The sequence below is a fragment of the Puntigrus tetrazona genome, chromosome 6 (assembly GCF_018831695.1).
Source record: "Puntigrus tetrazona isolate hp1 chromosome 6, ASM1883169v1, whole genome shotgun sequence".
Classification (NCBI taxonomy): domain Eukaryota; kingdom Metazoa; phylum Chordata; class Actinopteri; order Cypriniformes; family Cyprinidae; genus Puntigrus; species Puntigrus tetrazona.
In genome coordinates, this window is record NC_056704.1 from 24,948,118 (window position 1) to 24,965,099 (window position 16,982).

The window sequence follows — 16,982 nt, forward strand, 5'->3', positions numbered from 1 at the left end:
CTTTTGCTGTGTATTATTATTTCATGTGACTGATCCACTGACCTTTTTTCATAAATATTCTCCTCGAAACAAAGAGCTGACTGTTTGAAAGCTTTTTCCAGCATGTGAGAGCATAGCATTTCCCAGCAGGTGGCGCTCTTGTATTCCCCCCAAAACGCAAAAGAATCTCAAAACCACATTTTTTTTATCGTCCTCCTCTTTTCTTTTCTTTTTTTTTTAAGATAAAATGGGGAACACGTTTAAAGCGAGCTGAACACACTGCCATGAGTAATTTCCGGGAAGTGTGTCACAACTGCCTTTGTGCTGAAACATAACTAGTCAAGAAAGCGATTTTAGCTCGTTTAATTGGTGTTATGAGAAGTCCAGACTAAATCTTTAGAGACTTTTGTCTAATTCGTTCCACATGGAAACGTTTCCTGGCTCTGGCTAGTCATGCTATTTGGTCTGCTTACTATTTTTAAACAAGACCGCGAGAAACAGTATTTTATGCGTTTAAAAACAGTGATACGCCACGTGTCACGTGACCACGTTATTTTATATGTTTAATTTAGCAAAGTGGCATAGTTGTCTGTTTCGAAAAGAAAAAAGGTTGTTCCTTTTTAATGAATCGAGATGCTGAAAATCACAAGTGATATACTTCCAGCTCATTCGTCATGCAATTTAATGCGTTGCATTGTGGGATACGTTATGCCTTGCAGTGTGTTGTTGATGATTTTAGCATCTCTTATTAAAATGATGGTTTAACAGCAAAGAAGGGTATGCTATGATCATTTTTAGGGTATTAGATTATGTACTAAATTATGCATCATACATCAAGAGCATGTTGTGTATACTGTATTACACAATGCAGTTCTCTGACTCTATTCCACACATCTAGAAAGCTATAAAAACAAAAAAAGTTACTGCTTTATTTTATTTTTTTGCAAACACACATTACGAGACGTTGGTATGCAACCATTCAGTTGCACAAATTTGATTGTGCAGAACTAAACAGAACAATGTTGCTCAGTTGTGTTTATCGCCGGTTTATCTGTGGGAGCGTTTTCCGCATATTCAGAAATAAGGAAGATCTGAAAATTTTGTGCAACATGGGAAAGACTCAACAGTTTGCAAACTCTGCAAAATCGAACCGAACTCTAATATTAGATGTTCTGTGCAACACTGATTCACCGTCTGATGAGTCTGATATTGGAGGACTGGAACGTTGTGAAACTCGGAGGGCAGGAAGGAAAGAAAGGAAAAAGAGGAACAGATGATAGAAAGAACAAAAGGAACAGGATTTGGGTTTTGGAGGATTAGGGTTTTTTTTGTTTGAGGTAGTTTTTTAACAGATCAAATGTTTATTGTTATTAAAATGATTTGACCCCTTTATTCAGAGTTCATGTTTTTACAAATTAATCCTTTTAAACTCTTAAAACCTTTACGTAGACTGTATTTAAAGAACATGTATTTTTTAACACCAAATATGCAACAAATATATAATCAAAAAAATAAAAATTAATATAAAAATTATATATATATATATATATATATATATATATATATATATAATTATTATTTTTTTTTTTGCATTTAAACAATATTTCATTGTATTTATATGTGGAAAGCACATGTTTCCTTCATGGCTATTTTAAGAATATTAGACATTTTATTCCATTTATTTAATTTTTTATGCTGTGTGTATAGCACAAGGTTTCCTTCATAATAGATCCTTTATTTATTTTTATTCATTTATTATTTTATTTATATGATTTATCTTTGCACGGGGGTTTCCTACACGGCTGTGTTAATATTATTATATTGTATATTTTCTAGTTGCCGTTTGCTTTGAAAAATGTATGTTCTTGTTGAGGAAAAGCTACATGGGTCCTAATCTCTATGAATAATGCATTAATCAGACAGGCAGAGATAGCGTTAATTGCTGAGTGTGCACTAAACGCCGGCTGCTGGTCACATGTCAATCCATGAAGCTAGCTCAGCATAGCATCCCCATCAATGATGACGGAGCAGGAGGAGAAATCAAACTGCATTTAGAGTGCTGCGTGACTTCTCTGCTCCCTGTAATCTGCAGCTAATCTGCCGTATATATTTATACAGCCGAGCTTTGACATGCAGATCATTAGAAACGGAAACAAAGAGAAAACTTCGCAGCTTATAGAGCCATGGCTTATGCTAATGTGCGATGCTCAATGCATAGATTATTGATTGTTCGTGTGCCTCCCGGGGAGTTGAGGAAACTAAGGAGACACCTATAGTCTTCGCATAGAGGACTCGGAGAGATGACAGGCCTCACTTGGTCTGAAGAGATTTGCTATGCGCATAGGACAGAAGTTAGCGAGTAGTTACTCCCGACGAGCCTTAGCATGCCTCGGCCGATGGGACATCTGTTACTACTGCTCCATCATTCACTGTCACTTTAAACACACACCCTGCATTTGTTTCAAAAGCCCATCCATCTTTTTTTTGAGCGATGGTGATTACAGCGCAATTGACTGTTGAGTTGATAGGTGGGGATCATGAAAGCTATGTTATAAAACTAAAAAGCAAATTAGAGTCTTTATGATCCCGCCCTGCTGTGAAGGAATGCATAGAATTTTAAAAAAATGTTAATTTTGACTTTTTAGCACAGAAATTGCGAAACTGCGAAACAAAACAGAATGACAAAAAAAAGGTCAGAATTGTGAGAGTTAAAGCCCAATTGCCTTTCATTTTTATGTGGTTTAAACAAGCTTCTATAATTTTGCAGTCTTATTTTTATATTTAGGTTACAGAGGTGTTCAATCCAAATATGTTGTTTTTGTTAAATATGCACATGAAGCATTCTCTGATTGAATATGTTTTATTTTTTAATTTGAATTAATTTAGTTTTAATTTATTTTATTTTATTTGCATGTGCGTTGAGATGCACAAAGACTGTGTAACACACACACACACATAAAATATATATATATATATATATATATATATATATATATATATATATATTATATTATTATTTTTAATAAATTATTTAGAAATTTTATTTTAAAATTATATTATAATATATATATATATATATATATATATATATATATATATATATATATATATATATATATATATATATTTATGTTTTATTTTATTTAAAATTTACATGTTTATTTTATTAATAATATTTTATTTAAATGTTAAGTATTTTGTATGTTTTTTTTTCTTCCTCTAGTCTGAAAGAAGCAGTCTAAAATCTGAAGTGACGTGCACGTAAATGTAAATCAATGGTTTTGTGGCTGTAGTGCCTGACAGCAACATCTTGAAGAGCATATTGTGCTTCAAAGAAAGCAAGAACATCTGACCATCTGCACAAAGAGTCGCATGATCAATGTCAGATTTGCATATTAGATCGGCGTGCTTGAAAGGGTGCAGAAAAGATTCATTATTCTCAGTGCAAAAATGATGTAAAACATACGGCAAAGTCTAGTTTGAGAGCTTGGGCATGGGCAGGGCATGACGATAGCCATGCTAAATTTAGTTCATTTCCGAGGAAAGCACATAAAATGTATCCTGTGAATTTGACTGTAAGTTGCTTTGGATAAGTGCCTGTCAGTGTAATATGTCATGTCCATACAGCAAGTTAAAAAGGTATAGAGGACAGCAGTTCTAAGAGGCCTCACTCATCAGTCAGCATAACCGTGTGTTGTAATCTAGGGTAGAAGTGAAACCTGTTATGTAAGTCATAGGGAGCTGAACATGCAGAGCTTATGAATACTGCTGGATAATATGACGCAATTCAAATTAATGCAAATCTCCACTGATTGCTCATTGACCATCATGGATTTGATTTTTGATTTTTTTTATTATTATATTGTGAACTTTTCTATTTTCGAGTAAGACATGCAAAAGTTTAAATTTGAATGCATCGGATTCATTAAAACAAATGACAAGAATATCTTCAAAATGTGGTGAAAATATCTGTAAGATATCTGAAACGATAAATAAATAGAAAAAGATTAAAATAACGATCTCTTCTCATTTATTTCTTTCCAAAAATTATATTTAAATGGCAATTTAATTTATTTAAAGCCGTATAATAACTTTGTGTCTGAAATGAGGGTTTCTGCGGGTTTTATCAAGTTGAATTTAAGGAATAATTTGAAGGGAGAATAAAATGTCCATATGTCCTGTAAATGTAAACGTTCTCGGTCAAACTGATCAAAGTGAAGTGAGCTTGTAATTAAACGTTAATTAAATGTTAAAAAGTAAATGTTTCCTAATCATCAGGAAAATAATAAATAAATAATTAAAACTAACGTTTTAATATCTTGTTATAAGTCAATTTTGCCACATTTTTCAGGAGTTCACTTTACATCTCTAGTAAGTCATTTAAGGATGTTTTTTTTAATGCATGCAACATGTCTTTCTGTTCTGATTGAAAGGGCTTTTCAAGCTGCAGATTGTGAATTAAGACCCTGAAAATCATCCGTGGTCATCTTTCACTTTTAGTAGATATGAAGAAGACCACTTGGGCTGCTATAAATAGCCATTATATATATATATATATATATATATATATATATATATATATATATATATATATATATATATATATATATATAATATTTTACAGTTACACCTATTGCTTATTAGCCCTCATATTACCAGAATATGCCATTTATCAGTGCTGATTAAGCACATATTAATGCCTTATTCTACATGACCATGTTCTTCATCCCTAATCAATACCTGAACTTAACAACTACCTTACAAACTATTAATAAGCAGCAAACACTGAGGGAAAAGTCACAGTAATAGTTAACAAGCAGCAAGCGTTACCTATTCCAAAGCGTTACCATATCTTTTTCGGATGTTCCACCGTTCCAGTTTTTTTTAACATACATGCAGCGTGAACGGTTTTGTGATTTTAAGAAGGGAGAACCCGAAACAGCACCGAGCGTAAAGACAGAGCACAGTGAGACATTGTTTCTGGGAAGTGATGAATGGAGGGTTCAGGGGACGCCGGTGGCACGCGTGGCTTCGGGTTGCGGGTCAGTTGTGGTCACCAACTGCTACAGGGGCATGTGTGCCAACTCTCTGCCCTACATGGCCAGGAGGGACGGATGTGCTTTGCAATGTTCTGCTGATACAGGACCTCTCCGGCATCTGCCGTGGCTCCGCAAGTGTCGGTTGTACTCTGTGGTACTCTTTCTGAGTACGGTCTAAATTTGGAGGTACTATGGTGATGCCCTCTCTCATTCTGCCTCTCTTATTTCACTCCGCTTTAAATCGAGTTCCCTCCCGCTGCATATTTCCTCCCGCTGCACCGCTTCTCTTCTACACAGTCCGGCATTATATCCCGGGTTCCTAGAAAACATACTGGTGTAAATTTCAAGGAAGAGACTGAAAAACAGATCATCCCCTTTGCGTTCCCCTCATGCGGAGGCCATGTGAGGCTTGTTTTTACTGCTCCGCTTGTCCTTTGGTCACGTTAGGACATCTGTACCGTTTGAAACCTTTCGTTCGGTCAGGTTACGCTGGTTAAACCTTAAAAGAATGTTATAATTACGGAGGAATTAAAGCGGGAATGGCTGTAGCCGGGATGACCTCGGTTTGGACCGTCTGCAGATTGGGACATTGTTTGAGGGCTTGCGTTAGGACACTGTCAGATGGGGAGACTCACTGCTAAAAAAAAAAAAAACAGATGTTTCTCATAGAGACATGTGCGTGTGCGTGCATCTGTTCTTCATTCGAACACTGAGCTCCTTCTGTTCCTCTGATCGTCTTCTTACTGGATGGATGTGTGTGTGTGAGTGTGTGAGTGTGTGACGTTTCGCATTCAAAATGTTTGCACAAGAAACCACTCGTGTGTTTCCGAACGAATCAATGATTGATTGTGAGATCTGATTTATTTCTGTTAGATTTTGTGGGGTTTTTTTTTTTTAGCTTTATTTTATGACTCATATTTGGCAGGATGTGATGATTGCTGAGGCAATATTGTTCAAATCTAGGGTTAATGATTCAAACAAACCACTAACCCGGTATTAAACTATTGTACGCAGCTCTCACCCTCTCTTATGCATATATATAGTAAATAAACTTTTATTTCGGATGTGATTCAGTGCAATCGTAATCATCTGGTAGCACATTTATGTTACATATATATATATATATATATATATATATATATATATATATATATATATATATATACATACATACGACTCTGGATCACAAAACCAATTTTAAGTCACTGGTGTGTATTCATAGCAATAGTCAAAAACACATTGCATTGAGTTTTCTTTTTGTGCCTAAATAATTAGGATCCTAAATGATAATCCTAAATAGATAAATCCTAAATGATTAGGATATTAAGTAAAGATCGTGTTCTATGCACATATTTTGTAAATGTCCAACTTTAAGTATATTGACAGTTCATTTTTCATTAGCGATAGTGCTATGCGTCTACAACTTTAAAGGGGATTTTCCTCAGTATTTAGATTTTGTTGCACCCTTCCGGATTAAAATGTTTGCCAGATATTGTCCCATATTAAATGTATGCATGTATATATTAAAAAAATATTTTTATAAATGTATATTTTGCTAAATTGACATTTAGAACTGGTTTTGTGTTCCTCGGGAACAACACACACACACACATATATATGTATACACACACACCTTTCTCCTGAAGTAAAAATGGGCGCGGTCATTTGTAAATGCTAAGGGTGTAGCCTCCGGTCTCATCCTCGTCCAGCTACTTTTACCTGTACAAAACAGTTAGTTTTGCTGCTTGATATTGACTATTGGTATGTCTTATCATGCTATTTTAATGTATTATCTTAATTATGAACACACTGGTTTGCAGTGCAAACAGTTCCTTGTTATTTAGCCTAATGAATGCATTGAGGAAGAAGGTGGATACACACAGACACATATATATATATATATATATATATATATATATATATATATATATATATATATATTTGTATATACACACACACATTTTTTATTTCAAATGATATTGACATGTTTTTTGACATACATCTGTTCACATTGTGTAACATCCAAGTACAAAGTGTCCAAGAGGAAGGAAAATTTCAATTCAAATATGTCAAAAAAGTATGTATTGCAAAAGCAACGTTTTATAGCTGCTGTACTGGTTGATTCCTCCCCACTTGAGGGGCCCCGTAAAGTTTAACTGTTAGTGGTATCCGGTCAAAATGACAGAGCATCAAAAGCAGAAGTGAAACCTGTCATGTGTACTCAGGAAAGAGACAGTAACAGTAAAGAGAGTGGCCCCTTCTTTGAAACTTATCAATGAACACTTTCAGTTTTAATCAGCCGTTTTTTTTTTTTTTTTTTTTTTACATTATTAGTTTTAAGTCCTACAGCTATAGCACAAATCAATCAAATTATTAAATGTAGTCTTTGAGTATATGTAGTTAATCAACTATGAATGAAAAATAATTATTACAGCATTCAGTAATTTCGGTTCATGCTCTTTTCTACATATTCGAAAGCATGTTCACTTTAGTATTTCTGTAAATTAAGCAGGAAACTAAAAAACCTTAAATGCTAAGTGTCTGTATTTAGCTTATTGTTAACTAATTAACTAATGTTGATGCATTTAAACATAAAGTACATACGAAATTATTTAATTTATTTTTTCTCCATGCTTTTTTTTGCATTAATAATTTTTTTGCATATAAATAAACGACTGAATTATTTTTAAAAATTAAAAAAGGATTATTGCTTAACTGTTAGTTCAGCCTTAACAATGATGCATTTAAACATATAGTAAATGCATATTTGCATACAATTTTATGCAAAATTACTATGACTATTGACTATTGAAAATGACTATTTTGACATTTCTGATCATGTTTTTATGAAAATGATTGACTTATATTTCTTCATTTTTCTTTTAGTTCAATGCACGCGCTTTTGAAACGGAGTTCAAATGCTTCCCACGCTTTGTTTAACGCACGAGAGTAAGTTACCACGCTAGAGGAGGACGAAGGTAACTCAGTAACAGCCTCACAGGAAGAGGATTCTATCTGCTTCTTTTAAATTGGCCTTTTCCAGCGAGATATCGGTTACAGTCTGTGACTCCAGATATGCCAGAGCATCAGTGGCTGATGTTCACCAGGACCCCCGAGGAGCAGCATTTTCACAGTTCAGAGCTGTTACTATCACCGATTTACAAACCTCCCCCTGACAAGCCCCTCCCCCGCCACACACCATGTGCTTCTAAGGACAGTTGTGGCTGCTTGTGTTGCAATGCTTGATCGCCTGCAGAGAACGGTGCTAGGTGGTGTCTTTCTTGTTATCTTCTTTCTCTTCCTGCACGGGCGGCCCTCGCTGAAGATCACAATATTATCAGGGGGAACAGCAAAACCACAGTAAACCTCACTTTCAACGCACCTTGTGGTCGCAAAACGCTTCTGTCCATCTTGAGTCAAGCTAACTTGAGCTGAATCAGCGAGGTTAAAGTTCACGAGAAGCAAGAAAGGCCAAAGTCAGAATGGCGTACTACCTATTTTTGCCATTTCTTTATATGGCGAAAATAATAAGAATAGTATGCTATTCCCAGTTCAGGACGCTATTTTAAAGACCGGTTACTTCATGGTACAAACATGGTCAAATATTTTCAATAAAGCCTTATGCAATAAAATATTTGAGTCACTTAGCAAGTTTAGGACACATTTTACAAGCCATACGCGTATTTTAAATGCGCAAACAAAAAGGAAATAAAACCAGAATATTTAATCAATTTAATGCTATTTATTCACTGCAAACATGCGCCATTTTAGAAAAATCAATGTCATCATTGATCAATCATTTATTGCAGCTCATATGTGTTAAGGTGCTGGGGTATATTTGTAGCAATAGCCAAAAATACCTCTTTTTTTTATGCCAAAAATCATTAGAATATTAAGTAAAGATGATGTTCGTTGAGGATATTTTGTACATTTGCTAATGCAGATATTAAAATAAATGTTTGATTAGTTATATGCATTGCTAATAATTTAATTTGGACGAGTATTTACTTTTTTTGTGCCCTCAGATTCTAGATTTTCGAACGGTTTTGAATATCTCATTGTCATAACAAATCATGCATTAATTAATTCAGCTTTCAGATGACGTATAAATCTCAACTGTGAAAAAAAATGTACCCTTAATGGCTCGTTTTGTGGTCCAGGGTCACATATGAACATGTTTTTCAAAAAGTAAACATTTTTCCTCTGTGGATTTTTTTAATTAATTAGAGCGATTCAGAAGAAAATAAATGACATCCTATTCATTTTCTAAGGGACAGGGAACTTGTTAAGATTTTTTTTCTTACGCTTATCTTCGGACGTCTGTCTAGACATGTTCTCTTTTTATTCAGTACTGCTGAAGAGAAAAAATAAACCTCATTAGAACGACGTAAATTGCCACGGCTTCAAAACGGCAACATTTTTATGTGCTGCTGATGAAGCAATCTATCAAACAATGGGATTCTTTGTCGAATGAACGCAAGCCTTCTTCATTCTATGTCTCAAATGCGGAGCTGGACGACATATGGAAGCTATTTTACAGATAGCTAGAAGCAATATGTATGAGTGATGCAAGACATTTAAACAGTCTTGGACTACAAAATGCCTCCCATTGAGTTTAACAACCGCACACCGCCACAAAAAACCACATGAAAGTTGGGCGTACAAGGAACTTTCTCTCGAAGGTCTATCCCAGACAAATCAGACATTTGACAGAATTACCTACAGCCCAAAGTTAAGCGCTTTTTTAGTGTATTTTGGGATGAGGTAGCACTGGGATGAGTGTAATGTGCATTGACACAGTATTAATTTAATCTCAATTTTATTAGAGAAATACATACAAGCATTAAAAGCACTCTAGATCAAAGTGTGAAGGCCTAGTTCCAATATAGAGAGGTTAGATTATACGGGGTCAGCTGCTGAGAAGTAAACTGAGCAGTGTCGTAATGCTCTACATGTCTGGAGTTCACTAGGTCTTGGTACACTAGCCTCATTCAGCGGCCTCTAGGTGGCAACATTTATAGGATATTCAAAAATACTCGCATTTCTGCCCATCTGATTCACCGATAAACAGTGCGATTGGCTTCTTCTCGTGTGTTATGCATCACGAATCAGCATTGCATTCGGAGCCAACCGAATCGGATTGCTTTTCGATTTTGGAAACTATAATCTTTAGCTATACACGTGATCATTTTCATAAAAAAAAAAACTAACGAACTCCCATGTCGTCTCTTTAATACGAGATCACGAAAACCGCACGCATGCCCGTTCTGGATAATAAATGCTATTTAAACCGTTTAAGAAGACGCAGAGCATGATACAAAGAGCGAGACTTCTATTTCCCTTTGTTGCATTCTGAGGTCAGCGGTTGTAGGGAATGCAGGATTCCGCCCATATGTTGAATTCGGGGTAGACTCATAAATCATTCCCGCCACCTGAGAAGGAGGGGCTGTCTCTGCACGTGTTGAGCCGGATGCGATTCTTTTGTTACGTAACCAGCGCCTATATCTCACTCGTAAGCCTTTCAGTCCCTCTAAAGTTCATGTTTCTTTCCCCTTAAGTCGCGCGAGATCTGCTGAAAGGAGCGTCTGTTTGGGAACACTATGTCCTTGTGTACATATATTACCCGCCAAAACGGACCGCAGCATTCTTTTTCTTTTTTTTGTAGACTCTACTATCGCTATCGCAAAGCCGGCGTTTCTGAGCAGTCGCGCACGTGTGTGAGTTACAACCCCCTTTCTTTTTCTTGGAATTGCACGGTTCATTGAGTGCAAGAGCGCTCCGCCGGTACTCTAGGTCCGACCTATATCCCCCCCATTCCTCCGCGCCCGCCCGGCCGCCTTTCCGCGAAGGCTTTTATTGAGTGTCAAGCTACAGGCTATAATTAGGCATCAGCGCTACGAGAGTTTTCATTCAACATTTGTCAAATAAGTTTTGGCGCGAGTTTTTGACGCGGAGGCATTACGGCGGTGCGTCGCCCTTTAAATTAAATGGTCTCCGTCCGTCGCCACACCCACTGCCAGCTTCTGTCCGCGTGGGCGACATGCCGCAAGGAGGATCTGCGGGTTTTCTTAAATAATTTTATAAGCAGTTCGGTTTAGATTGAGGCACGGTTTCTGTCGATTTTATTCGCCGTAGTGTTTGGGGGAAAAGGTAAGACGTGACTTTTTTGTGTGTGTGTGTGTGTCTGCGTGCTTTCGTGCCTGTGGTCTGTCTACCGGCTTTTCCTCTTTGATGTACAACGCGAACCTCTCCTTACTTTTGCAGTCCGTGACTCGTAGGGAAATTCAGTTAAAGCGTGTTGGAAAGTTGCATCAATGAAGCTTTATGGATAACCTTTATGAATTTGGATCCGCTATTTAATGCGCAGTTAAATTTATTTTCATTCTGATCTTTCATTTTATATACACTAATAATACTATTTTGAGAGATTGAAAAGTCCTGCAGATGTGAAAAGTTTTTTTATTATAAATTTGTAATACTTTTAAACCGGGTTTTCATCTTAGCAATACTTGGACAATACTTTTTTTTGTTAATACAAACAGTTTAAGTAATACCACAGGAATATAGACAAGAAGAAATGTAATGTATTCTTCATTCTAATAATACCAATGGCATTGTCAAACAAAATCGTTTTGCGTGTATTGCAAATATTTAATGACAGACATTTATCTCGTTTTTGGTTATTAATGTAAAAAAAAAAAAGAGAGAGATTTAGAGTGGAACAAACCCCGTGCGGGACCTTTCCAGCTGTTCAGTGACATCACTGCATCGTGGCCCCGCCCACATAGGCGGAGCCACCATTGTAAACAGGTATAAAAATGAACGCGCGAGCCTTGAAGCTTTACAATCGGCAGTGCATGACAACAACACTTCGCAGGCCGTTTAGAAACAACCAGCTCGTACTCGATCTCCGAAAGCCGGGTGGACGTTTACTTTTGGATGCGCGTTCTCTGTCATTTTAAGGGATTCATTTCTCGCGCGTCTTTCTAACAGGTTCCGCGAAGATGTTGCAGGCTTGTTCCCCATCGCACGATTGGCTCTGCGACTCCGAGCCGCTGCTGTTTGACGACGAGTTTTGCATGAGTCTCATGAAGGACTTGCAGTCCATCCCCACGCCGCCCCAGTCCCCTCCGATGAAAGCCGGGCTCGCTAAGAGTTTATCCACGGTGGATCAGCTGGAGTTGGTATCTGAACTTTTAATAGACGACAGCGACTTTCTCCAACTGGACTGGAACTTTAACGGCTGCGCTTCAGCGGCGGATTCGGATCCGCTCTCGGAGGACTGCCTTTGGCAAAGCGACAAACCGAGCGAGGATAAACTCTCCGCGGTGCTCTCCACAAGTCCCTTGCTCTCCGATATAGACACTGAGATTTTTGCCGAAATTGCCGGCTCTACGCTGAACTGCCACAATGTGGCGCTCGCCTGTCAGGCTCTGGAGAGCGAGGACTCGCCGCTGGACAGTCAGGAGCAGATCGAGTCCACGTCCGATTACGGCTCGCTGTCCACTGGAGGAGAGTCGTCTACAAGCGATTCTGGTGAGTCATTTGATTCTTTTGCGAACTCCCGAACGTTCTGATTCGTTTAGCGGGTTTATTTAGCTTCGATGCGAGTGCGTTTGTCGAAAACTGGATTGTTAAGGGCGCTCGAACCGAGTTTTAACTTGTTGTGGCGTTGTGTTTGCAGAGGAGGAGATCGACGTCGTGACCGTCCGGCGGTCGAGCACGCTGACTCGGTCGCAGCACCAGCAGCAGCTGGAGGACAGCCGGCGCGAGCAGCAGCGTGCTCTGAAGCGCTGTCACTTTGAAATCCAACAACAGCACAACTACGCCGCCCCGCGGCCCGCCTCTCCTCCGCCCCCGCCCTCCCCGTGCTCCGCGCCGGCGCTCAAACGCTCCCGAGGTTCCGGAGACTCCCACCGAAGCGCGCAGAGCACGGGACGCTCTCGCAGCCTGGCCTCGAGACAAGGGGCGGACACCGAGGACGAGGAAGAGAGGCGGAGGACTCACAATGTGATGGAGAGGCAAAGGCGCAACGAGTTAAAAAACTGCTTCCTTAGGCTACGGGACAACGTCCCCGAACTGTCCAACAACGACAAGGCATCCAAGGTGGTGATTTTAAAGCGCGCTAAAGAAAGCATCAGGAATCTGGAAACGGAGAACCACAGACTAAAGCAGAAGAGGGAGAAACTCCGAGACCGACAGGAACAGCTGAAAGCCAGACTGGAGCAGCTCAAGAGGTTGTGAGGGAGGGTCTGGGACCGAACGAGCCCCGCTGGCTCGAGGACTGTGACGCTTGTGACTGACTGAAAAGACTTGGTTATCTCTGAGGAGATTTTGGATTCCCCCTCCTCCTTCCCCCACCGTTCCCACTTGGAAACATGCATGGTCAATGCAAGAACGTTCTCAGTGTTAAAGTCATTTAGTTCTCGAGTCTTAATATGGAAATGTTTTGTATACTGTATGTTGGACGAATAATCAGTTAAACGCATTGTAAGCCTTAAAAAGAACTCCCCCCTAGATGATCCTCACACATTCTACCTTTTTGTTCTTGGCATACTCTTCTTGTTGTATTTTGGGCTGGATCCAAAGGATGTTGAAAATAAGGGGTTGAATGTAACTTGAGATGATTGTTTTAATAGACCCTAAAGTTCACAATTTGTTGATGTTCAGACTGGAAAGATAAACTATATTGGATTAATGTTCATGCATAGCTCATATTGTTGAGGTCTGGAGCTCTGGAGGGTGTTCATGCTTGAATCGCGCTCTGTTTTGACTCCACGTGTCTTTACTCTGTCAGTTATTGTATGTTCCCTCCTACTTCTATGTTTATCTACCTCTATCAGGAAAAAGCCTGGCTATTTTATTGCCTTCATAATGGCAACTGTATAGAATTTTTTTTTTTTTTTTTTTTTTTTTTAGTTTTTACTTTTTCATGTAGATACCACCTGTTAATTATGTATTATAAATTATTTAGGCCTTTTTCCTCTTGGTTCATTTGCAGGTTTTTGGAAAAAAAAAATGTTCAGTTCATCTTCAACTGCACTTTGTTTTATGAAGTAATAAAAATGAGCAAGATGACAAGTTGTTTTCGCATCTCTTTATTGGCAGCGCGCACAAAATCTCACAGGAACGACATCGATTTGAAGGCGTGGTTTTTTGACAGGTGAAATGGTAGGCACACACGGAGTTGCACAACACTAACCACTTTAAAGAAAAGCAGGAATGTTTGAGTGATGGAATTCGGGTCAAGGTGAGGGGGTGGCAGGGTTAACGTTTGTTAAAAGTCTAAAGGGCCTGATTGCAGCGGGTCAATAAAACACTGGGTGTAGGAGTTACCAAACCTGAAAGCTGAGCACAGACGTGCCCCATGATTCCCATAAATGAATATATACGCATAAGCCTTTATTTTTATAGTAAACAGAATTAGCTTAAATCGCGTTCTGGTGTGTGCTGTAGAAATGGTTCAATTGGTCTAAAATATCGCTCCCTTAATTTTCCATCATATACCTTGGAGTTGGGGAGATCTGTCATTTCTCATTACATAATTAAAAATTATCTGAATGCATATTTGAAAGTCAAATTCATGCTAGTATTCAAAGACACTTGATGCCAGGGGCGCTGCGGGTAAATATTTGACTTACTGCCCTAGTTGGCTCTTGCACAGTAGCAGAGTTGTTACGCTTCATGCAATTTTTAATGAAAAGACCAAAAAAAAAAATTTGGGGGCGTCTCATGAGTGGTGCTATAAAAAGAAAGGATTATATCATAAATGAATAATGCTTTCATTCAGCAAACGTTCATAAAAAAACACAAAGAAATGCTTCTTGAGCAGCATATTAGAATGACTTCTAAAGGATCATGTGACACTGAAGACTGGACTAATGATGCTAAAAATCCAGCTTTTCCATTAATGTCATATCGTAAATTTTTGAACATATTTAGATTAGAATAATACATTTGGACATTAAGTGACCTTTATCACTTTCCTAAAAACACTAAGCAAGTCCTGGTTGAAGCACTGACGATTTTGCAACAAGTGTCAGAACGGGTTTTAGACCTCCATTACTTGCTTGCTTTCATCTTTTGTGCTTAAACCTGTTGGGTCATGGATGCTTCGGAGAGAATGAAAGCGAGGCATTCGGTCTTTAAACATGTAAATGTGCTGTCATCTAGACGACTGGCCCCTGAGCCGTTCTGAAGTTGTAGACGGAGAGGTGCTAAAGCCACCAAAGCAAGACCGTTGCGAAAAAGACGAGATCTGGAAGAAGAAACCGCTGCCAGTTCGCTTCATTTTCAAGTTTCAATCATACAACTCAATATTACAGGATCTGTGGTTGAAACGGATTAATAAACAAGTGCATTTTTTTAATCTACGCTGTCAGCCATTAAATTCCACACATGTTATGTTGTGAATGGTGAGATCGAAAGTTGCAACATCTGCAGGAGGGTTGAAGACATGTTAATGCATGTTTAGCTTGTGTCCTGAGGCGCTTCAGTAGGAAGGAGGAAAATGTCCTGGCGAAGATTCCAGAGCGTTTCAAAAGACCTTTAAACCCAAGCCCTTCAAAACGCAGGGAAACACCTCAGGTCTGATCCTGCATGAGAGAAAAAGACAAAGACAAGAACAGAGATAAACATCTGTTTGCTTTAGCCATCACAACCATCTCTCTTCCACCAATCTACCAAAATACATGACCAAAAGACGGCGTGAAAAGTAGTTTGTGTATTTCTTTTGCATACTGGCGTGCAAGAGGTGGGATGACACTTTAAAAATCATAATTGGATGTATAAACTTGAGTAATTCCCAAATGATTAATTACTGGCTCCATCAAGAACTTTCATCATGCATTCCACCAAAGGTTCTTTCTATTGGACAATTTTTAGATTATTCAAATTTCATTTATTACAAGAAAAATGGTTCTTTTTAGAATGTCTAGAATGAGTTCACTGTGAAAACCCCTTTTGTTGGAACCTTTCTTTTAAAGAGCGTGTTTGCTGAAAAACACCAAATAAAACTTCTTCAGCAAGCTGTAAGATACACATTTGTCACCCCACGAACAATCTTGCCATTTTCTGCCTTGTGTGAAAGTGTTTTTATCAGCGCTTGGGTTTTAGCCTGTTGGTCTGATGTGGATTGACACTGTTGTGTTTGCTTTCATCACACTAAAGTGTCTCTGGCCATATGTTCCTTCTCAGGAAGGTGACAAGAGACAGGAGCCATGTTTGCGCTGAGACGTTTCACTGCCTTCCTACTGTCATTAAAACATGAAAGCAGATCTTTAAGCTGAAGCAGCCTCTTTAAAGAATATCAACCATAAAGGTCACCAATGCATTACAATAATTCATACCAAAGAGATCAGCATCCTTCCAAAACATATTAAAATGCAACCATAACATCACATAAAAGGACGCTAGAAATGCCAAACCTGTATTACTTAAGAGCTAAAACATGATTTATGACAGCATTTTACAAGCAGTGATGCACTTTCAGAATTATATAAGTGATTGACACATAAATTAGATTTTGAGACATAAATGACTGCCAGCTGTTTTCTGAAAAATTGCTTTTTGAGAGGTAGCAGTCACTGAAGCGCTCCAGGGCTCTGCACAAAAATGCCAAATAGCCAGTGAAATCCACACGCTACACTGACACGTGACGAGTGCTCGACAGGGACAGGTGTGAGGCCGGGATACACCCAAAGGGGTCCGTCCTGGATGCATGTGTGGAGCTGGGAAAGCATTCTGAGGACAGTTTGAGATCAATGCATGTGTGTGTTTAGCACATGATTTATGAAGACACACCACACGCACGAACCGCAGGGCTAAAGTTAGGCAATTCCGAAGCAACATCTTCCCAGGATTAGAAAACAACACAACTGCACTCGTGTCTTTAAGAGGCCATTTGCAACAAACCCCAATAAAATTAAGCCCTGGGAATAATGCAATGGTTTACTTACTACACCA

The 16,982-nt window shown here is 38.5% G+C and overlaps 1 protein-coding gene across 2 annotated transcripts; it reads left to right on the forward strand.

Moving 5' to 3' along the window:
- Positions 1-11,013: 11,013 nt before the first annotated feature.
- Positions 11,014-14,099, forward strand: mych (myelocytomatosis oncogene homolog). 2 transcript variants are annotated; one of them, XM_043241689.1, is made up of 3 exons: positions 11,014-11,168; positions 12,012-12,554; positions 12,703-14,099. In XM_043241689.1, the coding sequence occupies exons 2-3, from the start codon at positions 12,023-12,025 to the stop codon at positions 13,260-13,262; spliced, it is 1,092 nt and encodes a 363-aa protein (XP_043097624.1). In that variant the 5' UTR covers positions 11,014-11,168; positions 12,012-12,022; the 3' UTR covers positions 13,263-14,099. The 2 variants fall into 2 exon arrangements, with proteins under 2 accessions (XP_043097624.1, XP_043097623.1); XM_043241688.1 differs by lacking the exon at positions 11,014-11,168 and having other exon boundaries at positions 11,471-12,554.
- Positions 14,100-16,982: the final 2,883 nt, after the last annotated feature.